Raw genomic sequence first — 14618 nt, forward strand, 5'->3', positions numbered from 1 at the left:
TCTTGGTGACAAAGTTATGGCCACAAAACACTTTACAGTCATTGAACTGTCGAGAACACTGGAAGAAGAGTGGGCCAAAATCACACCAGAGCAGTATGAGAGACTAGTGCTGTCTTGTGGCCACAGATGTGCTGAAGTCATTCAGAGCAGAGGCCTGTACACTTCATACTAATTGCTGACTGTTGTAACCTTCAGAAAGTTTTGCGGTAATCTTTTTCCATGCTACAGTCATTGTTGTTCTCTAATTTTGATCAGTGTGTTTTCTGCAAAATAATGTTTTTTTGTTGAAATGCCTTTGTTATTTTGTGGAAAAGGTGTTCTGGTAGCATGGTATAGACGGGACAAAAAAATCCTTCAACTGTTGAGCAGTGAAGATGACATTATTTCAGAATTGTTCAATTATTTATAAATTGTTCTCTAATTTTGATCGCCAGTGTATATATATATATAAATATATAATAACCTCTAATAAATGTTCACCCAAACTGCTTGCAAACATCTCTCTCAGTGACTAGTAATCCTTCCTTCCTTTTCAGTCCATATAATATTTTAGGTTATGTTTTCTGATTTTTACAATCCCATGATTTTGATTTTCTCATTGCCACTGCTGTCTTTAAGTCCTATCAAATACTTTATATTCAAACCAGAAGACTGAGCAGGCCACTCAAAGACATTATAGAAATATCCCTGAATCAGGCTTCAATAAATTTAGATGCATTCTTTGTGGTGTTCATCCTGCAGGACAATCCAATGATCGCCAATCTTTAGTCAAATGTACGGCAGGCATATCAATCTCTGCCAATATGACCCATCATGTCCTTCATACAGTTTCCACATCAACTATTAGAGCAAAAGTCCCTATAACAAATCTGATCACCTTCATGTTTGAATTCGGATTTTCAGCTTCAGCTCACAAGCCTTGCCTTTTTAAAAACAAAATTTAAGAAGATTGTTTAAAATAAAATGTGGGTGTGGGGGGGCTTTTTGATAATGATAACACCAGCACTCAGACTCAATCAAGTCCGACAGAAAACTGTAAAGATTTCATTTTATTTTTGCCCATAATTAAAAGATATCCTGTACAAAACATTCGAAGTGCTTCTGTCGGAGAAGCTTAGCATTAAGGCAAATAAAAAGCTGGATGTAGAGTACAGAATGAGTATTTTCTCTTCATACACACAGAAAGAATCCACTCTTTCCTGCTGTAATTCTGAAGGGATGAAGGTCAACCATGAAAACATGTCTGCCAGCCCCTTTCTTTTTGTAGGTGAGGGACAACATGCTTACGTTTGACTAAAGCGAAACCACACTTTGTTCATTCAAGGGGGAGCTTTTATCTCATACACACATACACACACACACACTCACTCACTGACTGACTGACTGACGGTGCGTGTGAACAGAAGGCTGATGTGATGAAGTGTGATTGGTCCGCTTGTCTCCGGCAGATGTTCATGAGGCTGTATGTTATTTTGGTTGACAACCACAGGAGGCGCTCTGTTCCTGACCACAGCTGATCACCTGCTGACCAGCCTTCTGATAAAAGAGAGAGAGAGAGAGAGAGAGAGAGAGAGAGAGAGAGAGAGAGAGAGAGAGAGAGAGAGAGAGAGAGAGAGAGAAAAAGGAGAGAGATACAATAAGGAATAAAACACAGGACAGACATCCTGTGTGGATTTAGAGACTCGCAGATTGTGTCTGTTATATTGGTGGATTAATCATACACTTAGAAGAGTAATTAAGGGATTAAAAAATCATTTCTGTTTAAAGTACTGGTCCTAAAATCCCCAGGTGCTTTTAAGTTGGTCATGAGAAACGACAAAATCTGAATTTTTGTTATTTTTCCGCTGATTTTCACAGAACTGGAAATTAAAATACATTGTCTATTTATCTGCTACTAATTGAAAACTTTTTCAGTCAGTCAGTCAATGAATGAAATAATCATCAAGCAAAAATCTTGTAAAGAGTATGATGGGTTTCACAAAAAATGCTAACATGAGATTGAATGGTAATCCAAATTTAATTCATTAAATATATACACACATTTATTAATAGTCCTTGTTATATAAATATACAGTACAGCATCTTTAATCTTATTTACATATTAATATGCTAATTATGTTAAGAATACATTGACATGTGAACGCTAATTATGTTAAGAATACATTAATGTTTGACCGAAAATGTGATTAACTTTTTTGTGCACAATTTTCTGAGGAAAACTAAATGTTAAGCATGAAATGTAATATTTTGTTGACCAAATTCTGCATAAATATTTAATTAAAATTACAATTTTAATTAAATTTTTCCTGCTAGATTTTATTCCAGACACCAATTTAATAGTTAATTATTAATGCAATAATCTACAGATGCGGCTACAGAGAATGCGTGTTTTTTCACGCACAGCGCTGTAATCTGTCACTCGCAGTGTCGCAGGCCACCTTTTCAATAATAATAAAAAAAACTCTTTTGTACTTTACGCAATATCCACCAGGTATAGCGCAAAGAACAACTGCTTTTCTATTGTCGTGCCAGTGCGAGCCTGTCCAGAAATGTATTTCCGAAAACCATCATTAGCCAACTAAGGCTGCAAGTTCCATCGTTTTAAACATGGTTTGTTGACTTGGTGATTCCCCATTTTCATCATTCCAACAAACTGCATCGCAAACTTGTACTGTACGTTAGCAACTACTTTGCTAGATCTGTAGTTACAGGTAGAAGGTGGAAGCAACTGTGATCTAATTTCCAGTAACTAAAATAGTTAAAATAATTAAACTAATTTATTAAATATCACAAAACGTATTATTTTACAATCAACAGTTTAACAACTTAATTGTCACCATTTTGTTATCATTTTTAGGAACTCAAGATTTGAATTACTATTTTTATTCAAATACTGTAACATTTTATTTCTGTACAAATTCATGTAAAAATAACATTTCAATTCCTTAAAATTGTAAGAATTATACAGTGCCTATAGAAAATCATCATACCTCTTTGAAAGAATTACTTTATTTTTAATTCAGCTTGAAACCAAATAAATTGTTAAATAACTTTTCCAGCCTTTGAAATGTTTTCGTAGCCATCTCCTAACCTGTGCCTTTCTACAACTTTATCTCCAAGGTCTTTTGAAAGCAGGGTGTATTGTGAGTAAAGGTATAGTTTTTCACAAGGTATGATGATTTTCTATAGGCACTTTATTTACTAGTTCTATTATTATTATTATTTATACAATTATTATTAATATTATTATTAGAAAATACTTTGAAATGATGTTCTATTCACAATTTCTTCAAACCAAAGCAAAGTTATTTTATGTTGGCAGGTTTTTGTGAAGACGTTTCTCTGGGTAAATTATATGATATCAGTTTTCCTTGTATGAAATTGAAAAACACTAGACACATCATGATTTGATTAAGAGCACACTGCACAGCATTACTTTTGATCCATTTTGTGACATACTGTTTTAATACTGGACTCCCATTATTCAGAGTCATTTTCCACATCACAGAAATCAAAGAGTATAGGGTCTTATTGCAAAGAAAACTAAGGAGTGATGAGCTTCAGTCAGGAGCATTTACTTAGAGAATCTCATATTAACTATAACCCTCAAAAATTACCAGGTGTATTAGAATAATAATAATATTATACAAATATCACTGCTGTGAGACCCATCTGTACAGTCTGACTGCAAGAACTGATGGTTAAATTCTCTGTTAGTGATTCATCACTAGATGGCACTGGAATATTATTTACATCAAAACAGATCCAGATGTAGAACTTTGCAGGCCTTCTTATATTATAGAAACTGTCAAACCATCACATTAAAGTTATCTATTCTTCTGTATTATTCAAATATGAGATACTAGTGCAGTTAAACATACTAGTTTAAATAAAGATTATGAACTAGCAAATTACTGAAATGGGGGAAAATCAATTAATAAATACATTCATATATATTTTTCCATGCTAGTCATATTTGTTTAAGAAGCAAAATAAGTTTGACAGTTTTTCATATTTCATTGAATAATAATTGATATAAAATCAGTAATTTATAAATAAAAGTATTAGCAAAACATCAGCGAATAATACATTATAAACACTATATTATACCATACAACTACTTGAAGCATTGAAATACAATTAATAATTAAATAATCAATACACTAATTTATTTACATTTAAATAAATGATATTCACTTTAATAAATCAATTAATGGCCACAACAGCTTTCTTTGGTGAATGTGTTTACTAACTTGAACTAATTCTGAATAATACTGGACCGCCATTTATTAGTTCAATATTTACTAATGCATTATTAACATCCAAAATCATGCTTGTTAACATTAGTTAATGCACAGTCAGTTAACATTAACGATAAACAACTATTTTCATTAACTAATGTTAACTAACATGAACAAATACTGTAATAAATGTATTGTTCATGTTAGTAAATGCATTAGCATCAACTAATAAAACTTTATTGTAAATTGTTACCTAATTAATAATGAAATATGCGAATAAACATTATACTTTAAACACGATAATGAAATAATATTTAGAGCTTTTTTTTCTTAAAAACCCTTACAGAATACACACCTGTGCGGTTTTGCGTGCAGGCCGTTTAGGTTGGTTATCCGGATGATTAGGAGTCCAGGCCCCCAGACTCTGATTGGAATAGAAATCCATGGGATACACATCCTGCCATCCAACCTGCTGTAGCGCCACTGCTGCCTGAAACACACACACACACAAATTGTGTGAGTTTATTAAACACATCAGCATGCTGACTTACTGTAGGATTAACAACAGGACAATGGGCTTCATACACACATCAGCCACGGAATCCAGTCCAATATGAAGGGAGTTCTAGTTGTGATCTCCAGATCTGGCAGGAACAATTTTAGCTTAGCTTAGGTCATGGAATTGGATTAGACTATTAGCATCTTCCTTCAAAAAATATTTTTGCTAATTTTCTATTTAAAGCTTCTTCTGTGGTTACATTGTGACCTTTTTCTTGCTTGCTTGCTTGCTTGCTGCTATACCACTGTTACACTTCTTTAAAACTGTTATATCTTCCTTATTGCAAAAAGCATTGTTTGTACTATTGTCTGTTGCATTTACATTGTAATTACCCGATGTCAATGTGATTAATAAAATAAATTAAACCATAGTTGAGACTGGTGTATGATCTGCTGTTGTGCAGTGTGCTATCACATCACCACACACTATAAAAGCAAAAGCTGAAATCTAGGATTTTTTACCCTCATGTTTGTGTTTACAACATTTAAAATAGATTTTACAAATCATTTAGTGTGTACCCAGCCTTAGAGAAATCACATGGTTTCTTGACTACATTGGCATGACAAAATAAATACAAAACAAAAATTAAGTATATATTTATTTGAAACAAATATAAGATATATCACTTAATGTCATGCCTCTGCTATGTTTTTACAGTATGTATTCAACTAAACAGCACTAAATTGGCTCGTTATCAATAGGAAAACCACTTTAATTGCTACAGCACCTACACTATATGACAAAAGTCTTGTCAATCCCAGAGCAACCAATAATAACTTGATTTCTAGTTAGGTTAGATTGTTTTGATGAATCATCTGTTGAAATGCATCACAATCATCACAAATACCGCAAAATGCTGATAGGAACCCCCATGGTCCCAAAATTCTCACAGAAATCAGTCAAGTTTGGTGAAGGAAAAGAATCTTGGTTTGGAGTTACATTCAGAATGGGGACATGCAAGAGATCTGCAGAGTGGATGACAACATCAACAGCCTGATAGCATGATAGCCCTCCTTTTTACTTTAGCCTTCACATCAAAGTTCCAGGATTGACCAGCCCAGTCACCAGACATAAACATTATTGAGCATGTCTGGGGTAAGATGATGAAGGAAGCATTAAAGACGAATCTTGATGAACTCTAGGAATCCTGCAAGAATGCTTTCTTTGCTATTCCAGATGATTTTTTTCTAAAGTTATTTGGGTTATTGGATCTCGTATGGATGCAGTTGTCCAAGCTCATGGGGAGTCATAAACAATGTTCATTCTTTTTCCACTGCACCATAACTTTATACTCTATACTGTACTTTATTTCTGCTAAGTGACAAAACTTTTGTCTAAGCAAAGTCAGACCTTAGTGTCCAAATTAAATAATAAAAAAATCAAGACATGATAATTTTTTATTATTTTGCTAAAATAAGCTTAATCTAGAGGTCTTTGTCTTTCACATAAGCCATTTCTGATACCAAATGATCAACTAGAAGTCAAGTTGTTATTTGTTGTTCCTAAACCTTGGATAGGCGTCCTGGATAGGATTTGTTTGTTCAAATTATTTATTTAAAATAAGCTGAAACAACACAAATATTGATTTCTTAGGGGGGACAACGTAATTGTTCTATGTTCAATTCACTTTTTGTAATAACTAATAAGTTACCTTAATTCCTTCATGTTGTCCCAACACAAATTGATTCTGGGTTCCACACAATTCCTTCATGTTGTCAAATCAAGTTAACAGTTTTTACAAATTTAAGTGGATTGAACATACAACAATAAAGTTGTCCACAAAAACCTTAAGAATTGTATTGTTTTAACTCATATTAATTAAGTAGTTTGATAAAGCACCACAAATAATTTTGAGTGTAGCTTTTAGGGTGCTATACAGGTGCTTTGTCACCTTTGTCAACTGGTGATAGCGTGCATAGAACCATACAAGTTTTTGGATAGGCTCTCTCTTATGTTCTGCTATCAATGAGAATTTAATACAACTTTTATGCTATCTCAGGTCAGAATACCTTGTGTGGGGCCCTGAAATATTTCTTATAGGGGGGCCTTTGGGACAAAAAGTTGGAGAACAATGTTATCTATTATTTAAAATATAAAGAATCTTCTTTTTTCTTACCCCAGCTAAAAACAAACAGAACAAGAAATGTTTGAGAAACATGAATATTACTCAGGTGTTTGGTGGAGAAAAACAGAGCCTCAACCACCCTGAAGTACACATAAAGAGCCAATAATATGTGTGTGTGTGTGTGTGTGTGTGTGTGTCTGTGTGTGTGCGTGGGTGTCTGTGTTTTTGAGCGTGTAGCAATAGAGAGTCAATTAATTGATTATTAATTTATAATTATTTATTTTGACTGCCTGGTGGCTTAGTGGTTAGCACTGTTGCCTCACTCCCTGGTTCAAGTCTTGGCTGGGCTAGCTGTCATTTCCATGTGAAGTTTGCAAGTTCTCTCTGTGCTTGCATGAGATTAAATTGGATAGGTGAATTGGCTGTAGTGTGAGTGTGCGTGTGTGTGTGTGTGCATGCGAGAGTGTATGGGTGTTTCCCAAAACTGGGTTCTGACTGAAAGGGCATCCTCTGTGTAAAACATATGCTGGAAAAGTTGGCGGTTCATTCCCTGGTAAATAAGGGACCAAGCCAAAGAAAAATGAGTGAGTAAATGAATGAATTATTTTAAAATGAAAAGGTTTCTTGAATTTTAGCATTAACTCTCTGTTCTCAACGACTCAGAATCGATTTCTTTCTTGGAATCAACTCACAGACTTACACACACTCCTTCTTATCACCTGACTCTCAAACCACAAACAATCTCCCAGACCGCTCTGTGTATAAACCAAAGCTCAAAGATCTTCCACAACAAAGCAACACACCAGGCGGAGGCTTTGAGTCGAGGTGAGCTCCATCCGTGCTGTTCCGCGTGACCTACAAATGCAGACGAATACATTACCAGGCCTCCAGAGGAATGCAGGAGCACCTCATGCATGTGGCGAAATTATATAAACTCCCATTCGTCAGACTGAGCCGCTTATATGAATAATCAATGCACCGTGTTGCTCTCCGCCCGTGGGCACAGATATACCCACTTCACGTAACAAACGGCTCTGATACCACACTGGTGAAATGACAAAGACCCCCGCCTCCGGTGCAGAACCGTCTCTCTCCACTGACAATACTACAATACCTCATAAAGAACACTTCTCCATAAATCTCTCTTAAATACCCTTCAGAGTCTAATGCTACAGTCACTAGCTTTTATTGACTGTAAAGGCGACAGTTCCTGCTTTGATTTTTTTTTTCTCTTTGGGAATGGATTGTAATTTTTTTTGTGCACTACTTATATGTATACGTCCCACATTATTTAAATATATATAAAACAATTAATAAGGAAATAAACATTATATTTTAAACAAAATTGTATTACATTAACTTTAAAAGGCATTAAGGGAACTAAAAAAAAGAAAAGTAATATTTTTTATCATTCTTAAATCATTCATTTTCTTTTTAGCTTTATTTTATTATTAATCGAGTCGCCACAGCAGAATGAACCACCCACTCATAAATCAAATGTGCTGTAATGTTATAGCAGATAATGCTAAAATGCCATCCAAACTGCTATTTTCACAGAGCTTGTTCTGTTTCTGTATTTGGGTTTCCAGAGGACATGACACAAAGAGAGAAGTGTAATTTTAATTATGTTTCAGAGAATTATAAAAATATATAGCTAGCATTTGACAAAGGAGAGCTTCCAGAATTTCTACAAGTTCAGTTCTAGATTTGGCTAAAAACTCCTCCAACTGACAAAGCTGTGAGCCACAACCTGTAAGTTTTTTATTGTTAAAATTGATCAATTACATGCATAGCTTCTAGCGTTAATGGTATGTTGTAGCGAGGATGTAAACAATGGGAAATGCTTTTTGGCACCGCTAACAATTTAGCTACAGATTTATATTTATATGAAAAATAACATGATTTTCAACAAGTGAAGCATGAGCACACATTGCTTTCTATCTTATAAGCACAAAGCCTTAAAAATAAACTCTGGACCACCACCTAAAGATATGGGCTATTTATTGTTACATATTCTGCAAGATCTTATTCAATATCTTAAATTAATATCTATTTATATGCAATTAATTCCACCTGATATCTAAATTTGACCTTTACCATAATAACTAATAAGCAGAAAATTATAAGTTTATTGAGATAAAAGTCATAGTTACTGGTTTATTAGGAGTTGTATAATAAAATGTGACCAAAAAATTATGTACATAACTAAATAAACAACAACAAATTATGAAAAAGGGCACATTATAAGCAATACAATATTTTTTTAATTAAACCTAGAAAATAAATGACTGAAAATGACTGTCAACAATTTAGAAATAAGCACTATTTCTATACTATGTATATTTGTTTACAATTAGTAAAAACAATTTACAATGTAATGTTATAAATTTTATACACCCCACAAGCAGTAAGGTATTCGCTCTTTTGCAGTGGCAGGTCCTAAACTCTGGAAAACCCTTTCTACTGAGCTTCGTACAGTCACTGACCGGCCATTTTTTAAAGCCAAGCTTAAGACCCAGTTGTTTAAATTGGCTTTAATGCATACCACTGACACTTGGTTATGTTTTTAATGTTTGTTGTATTTTTTTAATATTTTTTTGTATTGTTTTGTATTGTCTCCTTTTTTGTTGTATTGTATAATTTGCTTTTACTAGTGTAAAGCACTTTGGTCAACCTTGGTTTTATTAAGGCTATATAAATAAAAGTTGATTGATTTGATAGATGCGTATTATATTGATGTTGTATTTTTTTAATAAATAAAAATAAATAAAAATAAATATATTAATAAAAATAAAACATTGAAAAAAAAAAAATGAATGTCTCTGTGTATGTGTAAAAGAGAGTTAATTTCTGTGAGTCTAGTAAATCAGTTATGTTAAAACACATTTCATACCACTGAATAAAATGCATGTTCATGAGATACAGATTGTGGATGAGCGTTTCACTTGTGCTTCCAGCACTAGTCTTCCTTTCTCCTTCCTGCATCCATCCTGCTCTTATTAACCCTGACACATCCATCCCTCTTTCAGTGGCTTTTCATCAGTGCTGTGCATAAGCTACCTGATAATCCAGACACTGACATGAGGCAAGTGTGTCATATTGACTATAAATATAACATGAGACACACTGAAAACCACTGCCTTCGCTACTCTTTCTTCATACTTCACACTTACGCCTTCTCATTTTTCCACAGTAAAAGCAAACACAAGAAGAGGTTCATTAAAATGATAGTCCTCCCAAAAATAAAAATGCACTAACCATTTACTCACCCTCAGGCTGTTCCAAACCTAGACTTTCCTTCTTTGTTGAATAATAAAGATATTTTGAAAAATGTTGAAAACTAGTCACCATTAACTATTATAGTAGGAATAATATACTGTGGATGTCAAGAGCAGCAGGTTACATTATTTATACAAAATAGCTTTGTGTGTGTTTAACAGATGGTAAGTAAATTAAATAGAATTTAATTTTTTTATTTAACGACCTCACCTACATAAAGGAACACTTTTTTTAAAAAGAACGATCTTTTTACCACTCTCCTGGAGTTAAACAATTGAGTTTAACCATTTTTTAATACATTCAGCTGATCTCTGGGCCTGGCGGAAGTACTTTTGGCTTAGCTTAGCATAAAATGCATTGAATTCTATTAGACCATTAGCATCCATAAAAAAAAAAATGAGTTTAGATATTTGTCCTATTGACTGTTGTCCTTGCTTGACTGTAGTTATATTGTTCACTAAGGCAAAGAGAACAAGAAAAATAGCAATTTTGGTTTGATTTTTGGTGAATATGGCTAGGAACTATACTCTCATTCTGACATAATAATCAAGAAACTTCACTGCCATAACATGGCTGCAGCAGGTGCCAATGATACAATGCTGCTACAGTTAACAAGCTGGCAACTTTTTATAAAAGCTGCGTTATATCATTGTGCCTGCTGCAGCCATGATGCAGCAACAAAGTTCCTTGATTATTACACTGAAAATAAATTATAGTTCCTAGTCATATCGGCCTAAAAATAGCAACTTTTCATTTTCTGTTGGTCTTAATACACAATGTAGCCAATCAAGCTGCATTTGAAGGTGTTTTCAGGTATAGTCTATGTAAATGGTATGGCAATCTTTCTGTAAATCTGAAATCTAAAATTTTTCATATTATCAGAACTGCTACAAAACTAATAGGATCTGAACTATTTACTAGTATACAAACACTCTACGAGCAATGCACTCTGAATGAAGCGAAACAAATTTTAATGTACTCTTTCCATTTAACAATCTTTTACCTTCTAGTAGAAGATACAGAACTTTCCGCTGGAAGCGGAACAGACTTAAGAACTCTTTTATTCCAGTGTCAATCAGACTGTTGAACACTGATCGACAAAGTATGTAATTCTTTTGCATGTGGGCTTATTTTTAATTGTTATTGTGTCAGAACCTGCTGAAGTGCTGTGCGAGTCCACAGAAAACTTCCCCTTGAGGGACAATAAAGTATACAAACAAACAACAAACAAGGTGACACCTTCAGAAAAAAACTTCTGTCAATATTTGAACTAAATGAATGAACGCTTTAGCCCCTTTTGTTATGGTTTTAGGCCTTCGCAAAACATCAATGTGTTATTGCTGCATTCTAATATATTCTCATAATGCCATTTTTGCTTCTTGCTTATACGACACCAAATGCACTGAGCTCCAGCGTGGGCCAAGTGGCAATGAAAATGGATTACGGTGACGCCAAGAATATGAGAGCCACATATGATTATGCGCTGCTTCAATATGGCTCTAGTGAGCATTATCATCATTCACTAAGAGATATGATGGCATAAAAACTCAACATAAATGAGCTTCTGCTGGTACAGTGGGTACATTGTTGCTTTGGACCGATATATCAGCCGGGATGATTAATAGGCTGATATTAGCCTATTGTGAAAGGCGTCGAGAGATAACCGTGCCTGGTTGGTCGATTAACAATAGTGGAAGATTCCCCTCGTGGCAATTTCTAAACATTGTAAGTCAACAGCCTTGTCAACGTGCACAGTGAGATGGAGATTTTAGAGTACACAATGCACAAAATAGGCCTCTGACTGTATTTTATGACTGTGAAGTCAATACTATATGTATACTAATAATATAGGGTTTAAGCCAAATATCAAAAACCATGATTTTTGCCTGAGTTTAATTTCTATAACATCTATTAAGCAGACCACTGTTGTGAATACTATTGAAACGGTTTTAGCTTGAATATAATTTTTGCTTGACTTTAATAACCACTAGAACAGCAACAGATAATTTATAAAATTTTGGAAAAAGATTTTGTCTAAAAGATGTCTAAAAAGTGTTCCCTCCCTTACCTTTTCTGCTATGTACTTTTATACATGTAACGCTTTCTTCTATTGAACACAAAAGAAGTTTTTTTTTTTTTTTTTTTATAGAATATTGCAAACCTGTAACCATTGACTTCCATAGTATTTGTTTTTCCTAATATGGAGGTAAGTGATTACAGGTAATCAGCTTTTTTCAAAATATCTTTCATTTTCAACAGAATAAAGAAAGGAACCACTTGAAGGTAAGTAAAGTAAATAGTGAGTAAAATTACATTTTTGGGTAAACTATACCTTCACACAGATGTCAAATTCAATTCCTGGAGGGCCACAGCTTTGCACAGTTTAGCTTTAACTCTAATTAAACACACCTGATCAAACGAATCAAGTTCTTAAGGCTTGCTTGAAATCAGGTATGTGTGTTGAAGCAAGGTTGGAACTAAACTGTGCAGGGCTGCGGCCCTCTAGGAACTGGATTTGACACCTTAAAGGATAAAATGGAGCTGAAAATATCCCTGATGTAAAGCCACAATTAATCAATAAATACAAATTCTCTGACTTTTAATGTCCTGAAAAGTCCACACTATTACTGAAATTTTAAGAGTAGTGGGTTCCCTGAATAAATTATTGATAGTAACAAGTAAATATTTGGGTTTCTGTGGTCTTTCTTTAGTCTGGCCAAGGGAATTTCCCCTGTAATACTTAGGGTTGTTGTGCCTGAAAATAGATTAGATCTGTTTTTTTTACATGATTCCACAATGAATCATTTAAAAAAGCACAGCATTTTATCAAAACAGAAACATATTCTGGCATAAACATTATAAAAGTTCTTACTGTGCGTTTTGATCAATTTAACTGAACTTTATTCAGTTTAATTTAACAGGGTTATCCTTGCTGAATAAAAGTATTATAGGAGTCATGAATTGAGAAACAAAATTTTCCTTGATCTTTAGATCCACCAAGCTTCAGAACTGAAAGTTTCCTTTTAGTCTAAAAACAGCTTTTGCTGAAACCAAACTGATAAAACTACTCATGTATCAATCCAATATTATGCAACAGTGAAACAATTGACCGTCTCTACAATAGAAGATCAATCTGTACTTCTGCATTAATGCCCCATTAGCCCTGCCCATGAGAAAAAAGCAAAAAAAGTCAATGTCAATTTTATTTATCTAGCACTATTAAACACAACCAGAGGTTGACCAATGTGCTGCACAATAAACATCGCAACAAAGAAAAATATGAAATTATAGCTAAAACAAACAATTTTCATTGATAAAATGCCAAATCAAAAAGGTTAGTTTTCAACCTAGATTTATAAACAGACAGAAATGAAACAGATCTAATACAGAGAGGCAGAGCATTCCACAACCAGCTACTGCAAAGGCACAGTCATCTCAGCATTCAGACTCTGGTTAGATGACTGAAGAGATTGACCAGGCTGATACTCAATCAACATGTCTGACAGATAAGAAGGTGCCAGGCCATTTAGAGATTTAAAAACCAGGAGAAGATTTGTAAAAGTGACCCAACAGTGCACAGGCAACCAGTGCAAAGAGCGTAAAACTGGTGTAATGTGGTCATGTTTCTTGGTACCTGTTAAAAGCTTGCAGCAGCATTTTCAACTAATTGTAAACGGGATAAGATTTTCAGACTAATCCTTAAGTATATTGAATTACAACAGTCCAACCTAGTGGTAATAAAAGCATGGATTCTTTTTTCATATTTTTTTCTAGATTGAATAGATTTAACAGTTTTTAAGAGTTGAAGCTGAAAGAAGCAGGATTTAACCACTGCATTTGTCTGTTTGCCAAAGCTCAAGTCATCATTCAGAATAACACCCAGATTTTTTACCCAGGGCTTCATAGAAAAACTTTCAAGTTACTGTATCAGGTTTCAAATTAGACCGTATGATAAAAGACTTTTAAAAAAACTGTAAAACTCCACTGTTTAACTCTAGGTGACTTGTAAAGTAAGCCTACTGTATTTCCAAAAAAGTAGAGTGTTCCTTTAAGAAATGAATTCATGTACTGCTGTCGGAAAAAAAGTCATCAAACTGGATCTAACCAGGACAGAGAGAGAGAAGTGAGCGGCCCAGATGAGCAACAACAAGAGGACAAGCAGATCAGAGCCTCAAGTAGAGCCTCAGCTGGCAGAATCATTCAACAGCACACACGCAACACCAGCTTCTGGCCTTTAGGCAGACTTTCAAAGAAACAGCCACATCTGACACTGGCATATAAGCAGAAAAGGGAAGAACGAGCTGAAGAACTGAGAAATAACACATGGCAAACAACTGACCCTACAGTATGTAAAGTCCCGTCCCCTCTTCAAATGTTCCACAAGTTTTGCAAGCAGTCATGATGCTCTCACTAACAGTTTTGTGCACTAAAGCGAACACGGGGTGAAAGTTTACCAAAACTTCATCATGAATGG

General features: G+C 34.3%; 1 protein-coding gene across 4 annotated transcripts in view; it reads right to left on the reverse strand.

Moving 5' to 3' along the window:
* Positions 1 to 1020: 1020 nt before the first annotated feature.
* Positions 1021 to 14618, reverse strand: part of dph1 (diphthamide biosynthesis 1) — a 186655-nt gene continuing 173057 nt past the window's right edge. For 2 of the 4 annotated variants that reach the window (XM_087282953.1, XM_087282951.1), the window contains 2 exons: positions 4597 to 4731; positions 1032 to 1533 (listed from right to left, as the gene is read on the reverse strand). In XM_087282953.1, the coding sequence (XP_087139079.1) occupies positions 1518 to 1533; positions 4597 to 4731 (151 nt within the window). In that variant the 3' untranslated portion in view covers positions 1032 to 1517. 4 annotated transcript variants of the gene reach the window in all.

The sequence above is a fragment of the Danio rerio genome, chromosome 15 (genome assembly GCF_052040795.2).
Source record: "Danio rerio strain M-AB ecotype USA chromosome 15, GRCz13ab, whole genome shotgun sequence".
In the NCBI taxonomy this organism is placed as follows: Eukaryota; Metazoa; Chordata; class Actinopteri; order Cypriniformes; family Danionidae; genus Danio; species Danio rerio.